This window comes from Ictidomys tridecemlineatus, chromosome 10, assembly GCF_052094955.1.
Source record: "Ictidomys tridecemlineatus isolate mIctTri1 chromosome 10, mIctTri1.hap1, whole genome shotgun sequence".
In the NCBI taxonomy this organism is placed as follows: Eukaryota; Metazoa; Chordata; class Mammalia; order Rodentia; family Sciuridae; genus Ictidomys; species Ictidomys tridecemlineatus.
In genome coordinates this window covers 71,554,463-71,572,891 of record NC_135486.1, presented here as the reverse complement: position 1 = coordinate 71,572,891, position 18,429 = coordinate 71,554,463, and the positions used below count along the sequence as shown (strand labels likewise).

General features: G+C 43.7%; 1 protein-coding gene across 2 annotated transcripts in view; it reads left to right on the top strand.

The window, feature by feature from the left end:
• Prkcq (protein kinase C theta) overlaps positions 1-17,750 on the top strand; it is a 118,064-nt gene extending 100,314 nt beyond the window's left edge. For both annotated transcript variants that reach the window (XM_005320297.5, XM_078023179.1), the window contains exons 16-18: positions 6,197-6,385; positions 14,007-14,135; positions 16,547-17,750. In XM_005320297.5, the coding sequence (XP_005320354.1) occupies positions 6,197-6,385; positions 14,007-14,135; positions 16,547-16,702 (474 nt within the window). In that variant the 3' untranslated portion in view covers positions 16,703-17,750. The remainder of the gene's footprint in view (positions 1-6,196; positions 6,386-14,006; positions 14,136-16,546) is intronic.
• Positions 17,751-18,429: the final 679 nt, after the last annotated feature.

The window sequence follows — 18,429 nt, the reverse complement described above, 5'->3', positions numbered from 1 at the left end:
CATGAGGACGTCTCCAGGGCTTGAAGACTCCAGCACTCCCTTTCAGTCATGGCTCTGACTCTACGCCAGTCTTAAAACAAGTTCATTCTGTTCAGACTGGTCAGAAGAGCCACTGGCGAGAGTCAGGTAGAAACGGGTTTAATTGCAGGACCCAAATAGCAGTTTCCATTCTGGTACTGTGCAAGTAAGAATAGAGAGATTGCCAGAATTCTCAAGATCCCACTTTCTCTTATGTAAAGTGGGTATAATACTGACACAATGTTATTGTAGACATTAAATGAGATAAAGTTAGATCTCATCCCACCCACCCCCCAAAATAATTATAGTAAGTAATAACAACAGTATTTGAACAGTATTTGCTCAAAAAGCATTTTTCCATCTGACTGAACTCACATCTCTCTCCCCCTTTGTATGGAATCACCCCAGTTCTTCACCCCAGGGAGGTTAGAGGCTGCCTTGCCGCTCCATCCTTCCCAGAGCACAGTTCTTGTCCTCTTTGCTCTCTTTTTATAGATCTTTGACTCTCTCTCCATCTCACTGAATGTTTGCTTGAAAACCTTATGCTATTTTTTATTCACTTTCTAAAACTTTTTTATTATTATTTTAAAGTAATTAAATGTTTACAGGAGGTTGCAAAAGTGGTACCCTTCACTCAGCTTCCCCCAATGGGTGCATTTCACACAGTTAGGGTACAACATCAAAACCAGGAGGTTGGCATTGGTACAAGGCACAGGTGGTTCTGTGCCATTTTCTCACCTGGGCAGATTAGGCAATCTCTCCTTTTATACCCAAGGATCCCCTGCAGGGCTTGCTAATCACTATCCCTAAGAAGACAAGTAAATGGCCTGATTGAGAGGTGTTCAGGAGGGTCCTCTAATAAGTCAGTGACAGTCAGCACTTTGATTTCTCAGATGAAACAAATTCAGTGACAAATCCTGATCTTTACCAAAGTAACTGGGGCAGCTAGGGTCTGAGAACTGGGTGGTTTTTGCGCTGTGCTTATGTGGTATTTAGTTTTAACTTAACCTTGTTTGAAGGCAAATGTTGGCCTCTGTTGCACAAGAAATTACCGCCTTCAACTGTCAAGGAATTGTTGAGCTCACACAGCTCGGCTCATTGATTTAATAACTTTCTGATATTAGAAACCTGGGCTGCTTTCAGGTTAGCACGAATGCAGATATCGATGCAGTAAACCATTTCTAGTTTGAAGTGAAGCCAAAGCTAATTAAGGCACAAGGGAAGCAGACCTCAGAGGGGAGGTTCAGTTCCACTATGTTATTCCCTTAGCAAGAATTATACAACATTGGCTAGGCTCAGACCACATCACTATCACCCTCTCAACCTCACCTGAGCTGTCTCTGTTTCCTTCCTCTCCACTTAGGATGTCACATTATGTTTACCTTGCTCTTATTCATTCCTGTGCACGAATGCCCTGCGCTATTTCCTTTCCTTGGCAAACCTTCCTTCCTGATTCTGTTTCTGCCTGCCTCTTTTAGAATTTAGCCGATTCTCTCTCTCTTCCTCCCTCCCTTCCCCTCCCCCTCCCTTTTCCTCCCTCTCTCTCCCTCTTTCTTTCTCTCTCTCTCTCCCCAACTTCACTCTCTAATTTTTTATTATTTTTTTTATTTACATATGACAGCAGAACGCATTACAATTCTTACTATACATATAGAGCACAATTTTTCATATCTCTGGTTGTATACAAAGTATATTCACACCAATTCATGTCTTCATACATGTACTTTGGATAATAATGACTGAGCTACATCCCCAGCCCCTCTCTAATTTTCAAGCATGCTTCTCTCCACATGATCCCATGCTCAGTTCTCAGCTCTTCCTACTGTAAATTCTCCATGACTATGCTTTTAGCTCCAGAATCAGTATATCCAGCCCCAACTTCTTGCTCAGACCCACATGTCCACGTTCCTGCCTGAGTTCTTCGACTACCTTCAAATATACAGTTCCCAAACTCACTTGTCTCTTCTACTTCTTCCTCCCCTCCTCCCCCTCTCCCTTTCCCTTTTATCTCCATTCTTGGTGAATCTCATGTCATCCATCTAGTTGACTAGATAGAGAACTAGGAATTCCCCAAGTTTTCTCCTTCTTCCTTAACCCCCAGGACCAAGCAAACTTCAAGACCTCCCAAAACTGAACCTCCCCTGGCTATCCACTCCCCCAACATTCTGAATGAAGTAACACTCTCTATCTTGATTTCTTCTCTATCTTCAAAAGGAAGTCCTTTAATTTAGTGTCCCTCCCCCATTTTTACTGGGGTTCCCCCAGTCTAGGACATCAGCATCTCTTGCCCTGGATTTCAGCAATGCCCTCTCATGTGACTTTCCTCCATCCATACCCATCCGACCCATCCCTCCATCCACTCATCCCCACCAATACCCATATATCCTCCTTACATATTTTTTTAAAATTTTTGATGATATTCTTTCAGCAGTTAAAAGAGCACCCCCAAAATCTGTATATGTATCTATCTGAGTCACATACCAACTAATACAGACTGTGTATTGTAACACGTGCCTCAAAAGGCCTATAATCACATTGAAGATGAGCCCAAAATAGTATTAAACAACTAGCTTTTATTCTACTTATTGCTAACACAAAATCATGTATGCTTCATTAATATTAGATTAAATAACTTTTAAAATCTTGGTTTGACACTTCAGAACTCTGGGATTGAAAGGTCTGATTCATTTATTCCAGTTCTTGGTTTTCATGTCTGTAGTAACTGAAAAGATACTTCACAGAGGTACAATATGAAACAGACTTTATAATATGTACTTAAGGCAAGGATCATTGCTGACAATAGTGGATACAAGTCCATAATTCAAAGCAATGCTTTTGATACATTCACAATTTTTTTAAGCTCACATAAGCTAAAACATAACTAATGAGGTCCTCCTTATTTCTAGCTTCCTCACATGTAGCTGACAAAGACCTGGTACAGGGAGAAAGAGAGACATCAGTGCCACCATTTTCTTACTTTCTGCTTATGATTGCACTATTTATTTCAGTGTTTTTTTTAAAACTCAAATGTTATGTTTGCCTTATTATTACTGTATTACCTTCAATCCAAGCCTCTTTGCAGATAACTTTTTAAAGACTTGTCATGTTGTGAAAATTAGTTTAGTTAAAACAGAAACCAAAATGGTAACACTCCAGGATTCATGGAAAGTCAATGAATGAGCCAAGTGACTGCCAGGCTGCTGCTGAGATGAGGTTTCCCACCCTTCCCTCAGGATACCGGATCCACTGTTCAAATGAAGTGAGGGTGCTAGGTCACTCTGCAAAGTAAATTTTCTTAAAGCCTAACTCCTTTCTCATTTTAGATTTTAAAAAATTACTCTAAAATAAATACAAGTTCTAACTTTCTTCCCATGTCTTGTGAAATGACCTGGTCACTCTGAAGGCATGCACCCCTTTGAAGCCACTGCTCGACCAAGTCCAGAGTTGCCCATGTCATGTGCAAACCTGCTACCCCAGTGCTTTACAACCTTCAAGAAATCCCCACTATCAGCTGAGTACAAGCCCAAATCCTGAGTATAGAGCCCTGATGAAACATCCAGTCCCATGGACATGCACCTTCCCTGACTCGGCCGCCTACTCCACCTCTGTTATCGCATTCTGTCTCCTTGGTCAGGGTCATCCCCATCTCTGGCCGTGTTCTCCCTAAACATACTGCTGGCTTCTGGAATACTCTATTGTCTCCTTCTTGGTGTTGCCAGGGTACAGGAGTCTCCAGTTGACCAATACACTGTTTCTCCTTCAGGGACTATGATGTACCCACTGTGTCCCAAGTCACCTCCCTGCAGCTCAGAGCAGGCACCCATCAGCTGTTTCCTGGATAAGTGGCTACACCAAGGTCACACCAAATGCCCATATCCAACTTGCACTGGATTCCCACCTCTGCAGTCTCCTTTCCTGTACCCAGCAAAATCCTCCCATTTGGGGGGACCCCACTGGTGTGTCACCTACTTTGTGAAGTTTTTCTCGATCTCAATCATTCACCCATTGCCCTCTTCCCTTCCAAAGCTAAACAAATCAAGGCAGGGGGTTCTTCCTCATCTCACTCACCACCCACTGTAGTTCTAAGTACATGCTGCCTTGTGATGGGTCTTTGAGTCTCTGGTTTCTTCCCCGATTGAAATAGAAATGGCTCTGTAGTTCTCAGAAAGCCAACCACACATGAGAGCCCAAAGCAGCTGGGACAAAGTCCATGGAGCCATCTAGCAGACACTGATCTCTCCTTTCAGGAGAACTTGAATCACAGAAATAAGTGCATTTCAGAGCAGTGTCAAGAACAACATCTAAAAAGTGAACTGTGCTTCCTGCAGCCTATGTCTCTTGAGACCTAGTGTTCCTCTCCAAATCTCCCCTGTTCTTCCTGACATTCCACTGCAGGAGGATCTAATGTATATAATTGGAGACCCCCAGCTCATTTTGACAAAAATAGGGATGCAGTAAAGCAGGGAAACATCCTATTTTCTATTAGCCTGTCAGCCTTGTGGGATTTTAGCACACAGAAGCAGCTCCTAGGAGAAAGGAGAGATGGCTTGGAAACTAAACAATATGGTCCCTGGGAGGTCACTTAGCATCAGAACAGCACTTGCCCCAATAGGCACATCAATGCAGACCTTAAGTCACCAGTTCTGTGGCTGAAGAGAAACCCTGGAGATGTGGAAGGTGTTATAGTATTGTTCTGGTTTCTCAGGCTTAGAGTTATGCCTTTAAGGCTGAATTCTTGGAGTAAAGACAAGGAAGGGAAAGGAGAAGAACAAAAGAAGAGACCACAGTAAGACTGAGCTAGGAAATAAGCCCTTCTAGCAGGTGTTGCTTGACCACAGTCTCTTCACCAATGGAGAAGCGTGAGCACTACCAGGCTGAGCAGAGCAGACACCAGAAACCAAATCAAATATGAAAAAGAGAATCAGGCAGTGAAATCCCCAAGACCAGAACTCGGAAAAGAGACCTCAAACCAGAAACAAGACTTCCCCAAGCCCAGGTGTCATCCTCTGGCGATGACAGCATCTCGTCCTTCCGGAGACACTATGTATGAAACACCTGCCATGTGTTCCTTCAGCTGACATTCCATTCCCTGTGTGGATTTGCATTTTGCTTCTTCCTCCTAACATAAGACTTATTTTTTTTTTTTTGCAAACATCACCAAGCCTAGTAGATTTGATTTCCACCACGGTCATCTCCTGTCCTCCAAATTTCTTTTCATTTATTCTTCCAAAATGAAGTTGTTTACAATGCATTGCTCTGAGCAGTTTCTGGTTGCTTTGGCTCCCTCTTGTGGTGTGTCTTTGAAATTGCATGTGAACTCGGCTTCTCATTTAGGGCAAATTTGAACTGAGGATGCATGCTCAGTGTGTGGCTTGCACACTCCATACCTTCCGACCGTAAACAAGGAAGTTGTTGAAAGGTTAATACTCAAAGTCTTTTTTCCCAGGAAAATGAATCAGTGATAAAATAGAATTTTAAAAGACAAAATTCAGTTGGGATTCCAGACTTGAAACCTCTTCCCTAGCAGATAGACGGAGCCTGCCATCAAGCCATACGTAGATCTGAGAAATCTGAATGTCTGATTTCTCCATATGAACAGTTGTCATCCTTGGTTATTCCCCCCTGATAGTCACAGAATTCAATTCTGCATCATAACGACTACACTGTGACTCCCGAGTTGACTAGTCATGATTAGCTAGGCTTTGGGGACAGGAATTGGTCAGCTCATGTCTCTGGATGCTTAATTACCACAAAGACTTTGTGCAGGGACGCAGGCCGAGTAAAAGTCAGTGAAGCCCGTGGACTTGGTTCCAGTGTTCATGCCAGAAGGCACTGGAGCACTTAGATGCATGCTAGCTTTGTTGGATCCCGTGTCTGCCACCCAGGTCCTCATGTCACAGATAGGACTATGAAAGCTAAGAACATGGTTCAGCATTTTCTCTTAAAGCCAGAGGGAAAACAGAAGTTGAAACTCTACAGGGTTTACTCAAAAATCTTGGCATTATGCATTCATTTCTCTCCGTCATCAGCTATCTAGAGATAGTGTTCAGAGTGGGCTCTGTTGAGACCACATATTATCTTCACCAACCTTCATTTACGGAGTGCCCTGGAGGAGTTAAAAGTATCATCAGTCACCAGCTTCATCTATTAATTAGGTCTCTGCCTTTTGGCCACACAGATCTTGCTGGGTCAGAGGTACAACCATTCCGTGGACTGGTGGTCCTTTGGGGTTCTCCTATATGAAATGTTGATTGGCCAGTCCCCTTTCCATGGGCAAGATGAGGAAGAGCTGTTCCACTCCATCCGCATGGACAATCCCTTTTACCCACGATGGCTCGAGAAGGAGGCCAAGGACCTTTTAGTGAAGGTAAGAAATGGTGATCAAGAAGGTTTTCATAAGATCAGTAGTAGATTCTCTGCTCAATATACCCACTCATTTCTAGACTCTGACCTACATGTGACAGAGCAAATACCAACTGTATTGAACTAGATTTAAATGGTATACCCATCTAAATCTAGTTTCAGCTGAGGCACCAATAATATGAGCATTAGGTATCCAAAGGAGTTTGAGACAAACCCTCTTGTGCATCGTTTATAAGAAGAAATGCCTCCAAAACTGTTCCATGACTCTTGAATGTTATTACTTGGATATAGTTGGTCCATTTAAGGATCACCATTTGCAGCTTAAAACTTAATCTTTTGTTTCTCATATACAAAGTATTGAGTCCAATTTATCTTCCCTGACCCTGGTTTAAACCTTGACATGACATTTCTGCTCACGCTCAGGTAAAAGATGAACCTACTGTCACTCATAGGTCATGAAACATAGGTCAGTTTCAGATGAGAAACTGAAACTATCCTGATTAAGACATTAGTGATCATGTCCATCTTAACATGAAAGCTCAGACTTCTGCTCCCTTTCCACTGGTTGGAGTTCATGGCTGGCACTGCTCACCTTTGGAGATGGCGGATCGTGGTTGACTGTGTCCTTGTTCTCTTCCTCTCCCACTGAGTGTGCTTCACACCACACCAGATAGAAACCAAGTGAGGACAGAAGGGCAAGGAGAAGAGACAGTTCTCACATGGCTGCCAGCTTCACACTCCAAACCCACCAATGGTTCAAACTTAGACTTTGTGAGGCCTTCTAGAGATTTTCTGGAAATACTAATGTTTGGGGACATTTTTGGCTAAAACCTTTGAAATACAGGCTGTTTAGTCCAGACCCTGGACTAGGTATTACATCAAAACTACCAGGCAATATGCTACCTCTCTGTCACCCACCCAGCAGATTGTCCCAGGAGGTGTCTAAAATGTGTACAGACCAGCTCACCCCTCACGTGCCCTACCCGTTGTGCACTGGAAACATCCATGTATCCCTCACTCTAACAAGCTCTGGAAGGCCAGGCTACCACCATCCTAGCAATAAATCCAGAAGCTACCATCCAAGCAGACATCAGATCCCTATCCACGATAGCCCAAGATACATTAAAAATCTGTGTAAAGTAGTAGAGGTGGACACTGCACTCTAAGAACCACAGAGCCCCAAGGCAAACCAGTGGAGGGACCTAAGAACACCTGGGAGCCATCATTAAGGGTCATCTAGATAGAATACTAAATAGAATGCCAGTTTTCTTTTTTTTTTTTTGAGGATATAAAACAACATCTACAACATAAGAGTTGTAACAAGTGGTAAAATATGAAAATGAATCATAGCAATACAATATGCCAACATACACAAGACCAATAAGCCTACATTTACTGTGCTCTTCCTGCAAATGTTTGGATCAGAGACCCACCCATGTGGCCAAGAGGCCAGCAAATCTAAAAGAAGTGGACCCAGAATATAGGGATTTGGAAAAAAGGAAAAAAACACTGTTTGCTTTCTAGAATCTCCTATGTCAGCTGGTTAAAAAAGATCATTTAAAAAAATGATTCTTAACCTTGTTCTCGTTATATAGTAAAAATGGGAAAAGGAACAAGATCCTTCAACATTGGAAGCTATCACTGGGTATTAAATGACACCTTTGAAGAATATTCCCAAGCCCATCTTTTTTCACTAGTCTCCTTTCTTCTCTTGAAGAATTGGAATTAAATGTCAAGGGATTACACTTCCACCTCTTAACACAAGAGACAACTTGCCTAAGGTACTAGAAACTTTGAGGATACTCCAGGGCTCTACCTGGGAATGGAGATCTTGACTCTGAGAGACAAAGCCCTCACAGGATCCTCAGCCCCAGGTTAATGGAACGAGGTATTTAAAAACCAAGGGCTGTTCCATTCCACTTTCACTTTCTGTGAGCCAAGCAAGCAATAAATGAAGGAAACTCCCTGAACGGCCAATTAAATTCACTTTTAATAACTAAACAAAACACGTGTAAATGAAAGCTAATTTCAAAATTACCCAATAAAAAAAAGATGACAAAGGTAAAAATAAGCTAGTGGGATTTGAATATAAACAGTTTCGCTTTATGTAAAGCTAGTTTAAACATTATTACAATTCCTACAGTGAGTTTATTCTTGTTCTTATGAAGGACTCAATATTTTGAAGGACTCAGTTTTGCTTAAAGGCATATTTAAAGCTGGCTGTAATTGCTGCTTTTACTTTACACTTGGTTCTGTGAAGAACGCGGTGTAAAGTGTATGTGTCAGCGCCAGCTGCTGTAACAAGACAAACTAAGTGACTTAAACCACACACCTTTATTTCTCACAATTCTGGGGACTGAAGTCCAAGTCCAAGATGAAGGTCCCACATGGTGGGTTCCTGGTGATGGCTCTCTTCTTGCTGTATCTTCACATGGTGAGGAAGAGACAGCAAGTAGGAGCACTCTGCTGTCTTTTTCTCATAAGGACATTAATCCTGTTTGATCAGGGCTTCACTCTCATGATCTCATTTAACCTTAATCACTAACCTGAAGTCCCCATCTACATCCAATTGGGACTTAGGGCATCAATGTGTGAATTTTGAGGGGAAATAACTCAGCTGCTGGCATGAGGGCTGCACTGAGAAGCCTGGACCGATGAAGTCCCTGGATGAAGATCAGGCCTGTTCTGCATCATCTGAGGACCAAGGGCACCTTCAGACACAGAGGCTGTCTTCAGGCAAGTCAGGGAATGGATGCCTAGAGCCAGTTGCAACCCCCTAACACCTGTAAATGCCCCCCAGAAAGCCAGCTTTCCCACCATGCCTCCCAAACCCAGGGATCTCAGGATCTGAGATAGCTTCAGGCGAAGATGGAGAGTGGAGGTGGGACCCCAGCCAAGTGGAGACAACCAGGGGTAACTGCGGGAGGAAGCTAGGAGTGAGAATTTCCCAAGTGAGAAAGACTAGGAAGAAGGAAAAGATTGCTTCCTGTTGGGGAGAAAGAGGGAATATTCATGTGCCCAGAAATGCACTGAGCAATACAAGAAGAACAATATGGATATCCCAAATGACCTAGATGGATCTCAAGAGCAAGAAGTCAATCTCAAAAGTCATGTATTCTATAAGTCCACTTACATAACATCATTGACGTTATGTTAAGGTGATGGCTCAGATCCACACATGTGACAAAATGTCCTATACACACACATCATTCCAACGCCAGCTCTTGGGTTTGTTATTATGCTACCATTATGTGAAACATAGCCATTGCAGAAGACTTGGCCAAAGACACACAAGACATCTCTGTACAAGCTTTCTAATGTGCCAAGAATCTGTAATTATTTCAAAATTAAAAGCTTAAAAGCAAAACTACACATAAGTGTAAATGCCATGTAAACACACACTCACACACACACACACACACACAAATTCAACATGTGCAGAGTAGTGTCAGTGGCAAAAGAAAGATTTACCATGAGAGTAAGAAATAAATTTGATGAATTGAACAGAAGCCAAGACAAGTGAGAATAAAGAAGATATACTAGAAGGTAAAAGAGGTTTTATAGCCATATGAAAGAGTCTAAGCTTAGTATTTCCCACATGAGTTGGTAAAAATCCCATGTCCTTTCTCATGCCCATATTCCAGAAGTTGGGCTGATTAAAACTTAGATTCCATCATACAATTTGCTGCCAATGACTGGCTTCCGGTTCTGTCTCTACCTCTCAGCTGCTTTGACCTAACAACCCCCACATTCTGAGGCCCTTTGTCTGCAAAAGTCAAAGGTAACACCATTTCTCAGAAATTTCCTCCAGGAACTTGTGCATGATGTTGTGAAACCTAGAAGTCATGGGTCCTCTGGAAAAGCCGAACAAAGCAGCCTTCTATGACTTCCATTATAAGCATCAGTGTCAGGCTGTATCCCTTACCCCTCATAACACATGGGGGCATGTAGAGCACTAAACAAATTTCATGTCAAGAGCAGCTGTGATCCATCAAGAATTCCCAGGGGTGGGGGACACTGCCGTCCAGCTGATTACTGCCAAAGAAAAACCTTTTCCTCCCTATTTATTCATGCAGGATGTCCTGTCCTTTTGTTTGAAAATGATGAAAAACTAATGATCTTGAACAGAAATGTTTCCCTTTCAATAGACGTATCTAAGGAAGGACTGAACAGAGGGTGGATTCCAGGTACAACCTGTCCCAGCCGATGGTGGCCCTACTCAGCAGCTAGGAACTGCTTGCTTCCTTGCTCAGGCTGTCAAACAGATTTAAACAAGCTCCAGCTACATCCTGACCATTCGTGCAAGAGTGTGCTGTTTCCTATCAACGTAAACCACCCTTCTGACAGCTTTTAAGGGCAATGACAAATCTTTCTTCATGATCTTTATTTCCCTGGAGCCAGTAACCTTGACCTCCTCAGGAATGGTCATACTCAAGACTGTAGGCAGGTCAATTTGCTTCAGGCAGAAAAGATGATAATTCACTACTCTGTGCAAAACTAGAAAAAAATATTGGATTTTGAAGCTGTAGATCACATAATCTTCTCATTATCCATTTTACTTTTTAAAGTACACTTTTGACATTTCATAGGTACATAAACCAAGTTCAGAAGTCTCTTTGTCACAATTTTCTTAGTACAAATGCCACATGTTTGCAAAAAAAAAAAAAAATCGAATGGAAAACCTAGCATGGTGCACACCTGGCCCAGGGTAGCTACTTCTAACTTAATTCCTAAAGCATTTCATTATAACATCAGCTAGTTGGGGACCCATTCTTGACACACTTAAACCTTCTATCTACTCCTATTTCATCAAAATATCCTTAAGTGGTAGAGGTCATTTACTAGGATCATTTCCAGGAAAGAGATACAGGGCATGTCACTTACTCCCTCTGGTTTTGAAAATATCACCATCTGTTGAGTTTAGCTTTGGAGTCCACAGGAAAATATATGTCACTGTGAACTTAGTGTCTTTTCTGTAAAGGAGGCTAAAAAGAGAAAACAGGGAGCTAAGAGAAGAACTGCAGATAGACCACATGGAAAGACAGGATATTCGTTTAGGCAGCCAACATTTGCTGAACACCTACTTTGTGCACGGCACTCAACTAGATTTTGAAAGAAATAGAAATACAGTCTGCTTTCCAGATGTTACAAACCAATAGAAAACAGTCTTGGGATGTGGGGGGGAGATGCCAGGTGAGAATTTCTGTAGTGGGAGATGGTCTGTGGAACTCAGCAGAGAGACCCCCTAACACTAAAAATAGGAAAGAGGCTGCTGATCATTGAGACCTTGCCACTGACTGGATGTGTCATTTTGAGCCAGTGACTTAGCAAATCTGAGCCTCATTTTCCTTAACTGACAACTGGGATAATAATATAGTATCTGCTTTTTGGACTTGTTTTTAAAATCAGGACAAGGACATTAAATTCCATTTAAACAGGAGAAATAAATACTGAAGGTCTATTGGAGAGCACTGTGACTAGAGTTAACAATAATGTACAGTGTAATGGAAATTTGAAGAGCACGGAGTGTAATGTTCTTATCACACACAAAGGTTAAAGTCTCCGAGGTGATGGAATGTTTGTTAGTTTGGTTCAGTCATCCTATGATGTGTACGTATATCAACATATCACACTGTACCCCATAAATTGTACAATTAAAACAAACAAATCAAGTCAGGATGATGTAGCTGAGGCATCTAGCACAGCGCCCGACTCTCAAAGAACAGACGTAGGGATGAGTGACGTTATCAATCTCAAGCCCCGAATGTTGCCTGGGGCTCATGGATGTTCGAACTCTAGAAATGACCTTGATTAGTCCTTGTTTACAGATGAGGACCACTAAGTTTTGCATCTTCAATGTCCTGCAAAAGGCCCATGTGCCAATGGCTTAGTCCCTGGCTTGCAGCTGTTGAGAGATGGTGGAATCTTAAAGAGGTAGAGCCTAATGTGAGGGCTTAGGTCACCAGCACATGTCCTTGAAGGAGACTGTGGGACTCCAGCCCTTCCTCTTCCTCTCTGCTTCTTGGGTGCCACAAATCGACCAGCCCCACCCCACCATGGTCTCCCCACCAGGACATACTGCCTGAGCACAGGCCCAAAAGCATCAGGGCCGATCATGCATACATTGACACCTCTGAAGCCATGCACCAAAGCAAACCTTTTCTCTTTTTTAAATTGGTTCTCTCAACCGTTTTGTTACAGAAATAGAAAGCTGACTAACACAAGGACATTGAGACTCAAAAAATGTACCCAGCACCACGTGGGTAGTAAATTTCTTGGGTAAACAGCCCAGTGTTCTTTGCATGGCACAGTTGTTTTGTCCTCAGCTGCTATAGAAACCCAGGTTTCCATAGAGTCCTCAGTGGTCCCCCCACCACAAGAGGGCGAGAGGCAGAGGGGCCAAGGAGGACTTTACCAGGTGGATGTGCTAGATGGCTGCATGCACACCACGCTGGGAACTTTTCAAGAGATTCTCCTGCTTTAAAGGAAAAAAGAAAAAAAAAACCTGCTACAGGATGTTGTTTGATCTTTATGGTTTTGGTAGAACAGAGCCTCCAAAGACTTTCGAGCAGTAGATAACAAAGGTGAAACGGCGTTTTAGAACATACAAATGCTGTTCTTGCAAGTCACAAAAACAAAAGATGGAGGCAAGTCCTTGTCAAACCCCCAGGAAAGTTGCTGTGTTTCACCATGGGCCTGGTTGAAAGATTCAGTTTCCTTGAGATGTCTGTGACCAGGGGTCACCTTAGAAACAAACAGCTGATCCAAGAGTATAGGAGGGCTGGGGGTGTGGCTCAGTAGTACAGCACTTGACTGGCATGTGCAGAGCCCTGGTTATAATACCCAGCACAGTGGAAAATAAAACTTGGAAGGGGGACTTCTCCAAACGCCCAGGGACAGTACAAGAAGAAACATAAGCATCTCTTAGGTGACCGTAAGAGAACATTGAATGAGATGTCACCGCCCCAGCAGGCTAGAGGAGTCAAGGTGGTTCTCTATACTCAGGTGCCTTGCAGAGTTTCAGGCTGACCATATGGGACTAGTTCATATGACCCCCAAGGCCCCTGGGGACCCTAAGAAGAAATCAAAATCAACTGACAGCCAATCAAACAACAAATAAACACTTAGTCTTTGCTGTTGGGTCTTACAGATCAGGAGTTTGAGTGCACAAATGTATGTGTGAGCGTGCGTGGGCGTGCGTGTGTACGCATGCATGTATGATTGTGCATGTGTGTTCGTGTGTTCACATGTACATGTGTTTGTATGTAGGCGTGCGTGCCTCTGTATGAGGGTGCACCTGTATGCTCCGTGTGTATACCAATGGCTATTTTATCATCCTCAGAATAGCCCTGTGAGTTGAGCCCTTGGCTCAATTTATTGAATTCTGTGATTTGCCAAAGATCCCATTAATAATACCTGGTGAAGCTGACCTGAGGCTAGAACAGGGTCATAGAGTAAAGGCTTTGAGTGCTCAGGAAGTCTCGTCCAGGGAGCGTGTCAGGGCCAGTTGGACCTGAGTCATAGGCAGGCAGGAGGCTGTCCATAACAGGTCCAGCACCACCTGGTGCGAAGTGGTTCCTCCCTTGAGCAGTAAGGTAAGCTGCCTGTCCTCTGCTCCTTTTCAGCTCTTTGTGAGAGAACCGGAAAAGAGGCTGGGAGTCAAGGGCGACATCCGCCAGCATCCTATGTTTCGGGAGATCAACTGGGAGGAACTGGAGAGAAAGAAGATTGACCCACCTTTCAGGCCCAAAGTGGTGAGGACTCAGCTGCGGGACGATTGTCCACCACTCTCCCATCCTCACAGGCTGCTCCAAGCTCTGCCCAGTCCTTACACCTCCCCGGCCCACCCTCTGGGGAAGAATTTTCTGCTTCCGGACAGGCGAACTCCCTGCGAGCTGACTCTGGGGTATTTGCCACTGAGCTATACCCCATCCCTTTTTATGTTTATGTTTCTCATTTTGAGACAGAGTTTCACAAAATTTCTAGGCTGGCCTCCAATTTGCCACCCTCCTGCTCCAGCCTCCAGGTAGCTGGGATGATAGGTGTGCACCATGGCACGGGTCTTGCTTGTAAAATTTAACGTCTATAGTCAAAATGTCCCTGCATGAAGAATGAACTTCAGAGTGTGTCTGGGTGGGATATGTATTTTGAGGGGTGGCTGTCAGACTAGAGGGGCTTCTGGCAGATGCTATGTACATCCTTAGTGGTCACAGGCTGAGTGGTCCAAACTTGTCCCTACACCTGCATTCTATGTGAGGAATGTTGGAACCGTTTTTCCATTCAAGTTTAGCTACCATCTGTAATGTGCTCCCACAGCTACAGTCTCTAGTGGCAATCATTAGGTGTTCTTCAGCTGAAGGAAGGAAAAGTAAATCAGTGTTTAGAAAAAGATAGATCTCTGACTTCCCGTGTGCTTTTGCACTAGTGAAAGTCACTAACCTATATCAGAAAAGGCAGAGCAACCTGGCTTACAACAAGATGAGCATCATAAAGTGGAAACAAAAATGAACCACAGTCAAGGTGAAAAAGTTCTGGAGATGGGCGGTCATGGTTACACAATGACGAGAATGTGCTTACTGCCACTCAACTGTACTCTGAAGTAATGGACCAGGAGTGGTGGAGTATACCTTTAATCCCAGCTACTCAGGAGGCTGAGGCAGGAGGATCACAAGTTTAAGGCCAGCCTCTGCAACTTAGCAAGCCCCTCAACAAATTAGGAAGACCCTGTCTCAAAATTTTAAAAAATAAAGATAAAAGGCCGGGGCTACAGCTCAGTGGTAGAGTCCTATCATGTGGGAGGCTCTGAGTTCAATACCCAGCACTGCACACACAAAAAAAAGGTTAAAAGGCAAATTTCATCTTATATATATATTTTTATCACAGTTTTTAAGTCAGTTTTTAAAGTAAGTAGTAAATGGTGAATTCGCCAGCTCTAAAGCTTTAACTATTGCTGGTGATTGCTGGGAACAGGGTCATAATTACTTGGCTGGGCATGGACCATCTCTGCCATGGCTGCTGAAATAGCACCGGCTTGTGGGTTTCACCCCAGGAAACAGCCATAGCTGTTACCATGACAGCAAATGACTAGAGGAAGCCATGTGCCTCATCCCCAGGGTTAGAAGAGTTGTTCTTAGCATATGTCTCAGGCATACGTCTCAGCCGGGCCTCTCGCCCTCTGACTAGTTATGGTGATATCACATCCAATACACTATTGACCATTTACTTATGATAAGGTGAGTTTTTGCCTGATTTTGGCCATGGGAACAGCCGACTTCCTGCCTGACCTTCTACTGCAGATTAGCGTTGACTTGATATTTGCCATATAAAAATCAGATGTTTGATTTGGGCTTGATCCACAGGACAATTCTCAGTTCTGCTGGTAGGAAGGCATTTCCCTGGCCTGGGGTCTGAGCAGCTCTTTGTAGACAGAGGCAGCAAGCTCTCGACCTCAACATCCCACAGCCCCTTGCGGGTGGGAAACCTGACCTTGATTTTGCTCATGTGACCTTCTTTTGATAATGGCTAATCTCATCTTTGAAAGCTGAAATGTACTGCATGCCGATCAGAATTCATCAATAGGTATTTATTACTGGCCCCGCCTCTTTTTCCAGTCACGAGAAGCAATAGGACCAAGGATCCGAAAGGCGCTTGTCCCAGTCTGTGTTATCTCTAGAAGACAATAAAATTAACCCAGGCAGAGGAACCAACAATAGCAAAGGATGCAGATAAAAGAACAGGAATATATAACCTGCCAGGTTCCTTCCCACCTCCTTCCCTTGTCGCCCCCCACACACACACCACCTCCTCACCTCTGTTCCAGATAAAGGACAGAGATCAAATGTGGGCTCACCACTTTTTCAAAGGTGGCCGGTCCTCCTTCACAGAAATTCTGAACGAGGAGCATTAGATCCTATTGAAGGAACACCGGGGAGCCACGCTATGTGGATTTCATGATATTACTGAAAAACTGATGACTCGGTATCACAGAGACATTCACTGCCTGCCGTTTATGATAACCAACCTCTAAGTTTCCTTTCGGTTTAGCGTTTCCGCAGATGCCAGCTTTGTCAGACACAGATGATAGCCTTGACAACCAAAGATGAGATCATGAATGTAGCCACTGATTTTCCTTTTCCCTTTTTCTCCCCTTTCAACGCTGACCCAGAAATCACCCTACGACTGTAGCAATTTCGACAAAGAATTCTTGAATGAGAAACCCCGCCTGTCGTTTGCTGATAGAGCCCTGATCAACAGCATGGACCAGAATATGTTTAGGAACTTTTCCTTCGTTAACCCAGGGATGGAAGGGCTCATCTCATGAACCCCACCTCTGCAGAGCCTCGAGGGAATTCATCTTCTTCCTGTCCCCGGTGCCAGCAACACTTCTTGGGTCCCTTCTTCAAGAAGGAAAAGGAAAGAAACACTCGACAATAAAGGCTGAGTGAGCCCTTTGAGCACCTCACGTGACATTTTATCTGTAGCAGAAACCAACTCTACTTCACTAATGACAAAGGTCCCGTTTTATCTCCTGGCATCTTTCACAGCCGACCTTGAAGTTAGGTCATTACTAACCCTAGCTATTTACTTGAAAAATGGCTCTTTACACTGTGAAAGATTTGAAACCTAATACTTCTCTAAATTACGGTTCTTCCCTTGGGCATCAACTGCTGATCAATGAAATGTTTGATGAATCAAGGAGCAAAGTAGTACAAAGACGGGAACAGCCATCACCTAGCCTAGTAGTGGATCTCACTTAGCCGCAGACTAGTAACCACTAACCCATTTCACACTACGCGTACCTGCGGAATGGTAAATGGTTTGGTGGGGGAACCCTACATAGGTTCTAATAGGATTCTTCACAATAAACGAAGCTTGTAACTTGAGATTCACAAATCCATTCATTCTGATTAGCCATAAAATTCACAGGAAAGAGGAAAATGGAAAGAGCTTGTGTGACTGGATAGGGAAGGCTCAACTAATTAGAACACCCACGCTGGTTGTCTTGTCAACGTAGAAATTAAGTTCAGAGTCCAACAAAGATAGCATCATTTTACCCCTGTCTGGCTGTCATTCATCACCATCCTCACACCACGACAAGAAAAGAAATGAAGTGCACGATTTTTCTAAAAGAAAAGATCACCAGTCCCTCCTATGCCATGTTGTAATTTGAGGACAAGCCTCTCTTTAGGCCTCATTCAAGATAAACAACCCATGCATGCAATTTGCAGTAGTCAATCTCATCTTATTAGAATCCTAACTATACATTTTAAAGTATTTGTGCTGTTTGTATATTTTGATAAACTGTTGTGACTTGATGTCAAAGAGGTAGATGTGTAAAAATGGAATAAATAAAGAAAGATGCTTCTTAATAGTTTAATTCCCTATTTGCCACCCCACCAAGAACTTGTTTCTGCCATGTTGATCTTCAAAATGTAGCTAGCATTGACTTGATGTTTAAAAATTCAGAAATCAAAACACGCCCAGTGGCTAAGAGATCCAGATAAGTCGTAAATTACCGTCACCGTCTCTCCCTTCCCCTCCCTGTGAGATTTCCTGAAGCAGCATTCTGCCATGTCACCTTTCCATCACCACCACCCACCCGAGGCTCTGCCCTCACACCTCGACTGCCTCACTTCCTCCAAAGCTGTCCCCTTTCCAGGCCTGTGGTTCTTGTTCCTGCTGGTTTTTCTACAGGAAGGTTGTGGTCTCTGACCTGGCCTGCTCGGGCTCCCTGATACACCATTTTCCTGTGGCCTCTCTTCCATATTTGCTTGGCCCTCTGTAGCTCCTTCTTCTTCCTGCGCTTCCCGTCGGTGTTTTTCTCCCACTTCCGGTCTTCAATGACCACTCCATGCCATGCAGACGGTCTCAGATCCCCATCTCCAGCTCTGGCCTCTCTGCCAGGCTCCAAGCCGACTCCACGGGCGCGGTGTGCCTGTAGTGAGCCCATCCCACTTTCTTGTGACCTTGTTCTCCCTTTTAGTTCCTGATTCTGTTGAAGACACCACCAGGGCCCCAGGGACTGAGCTCAGAACCTGAGTCATTACC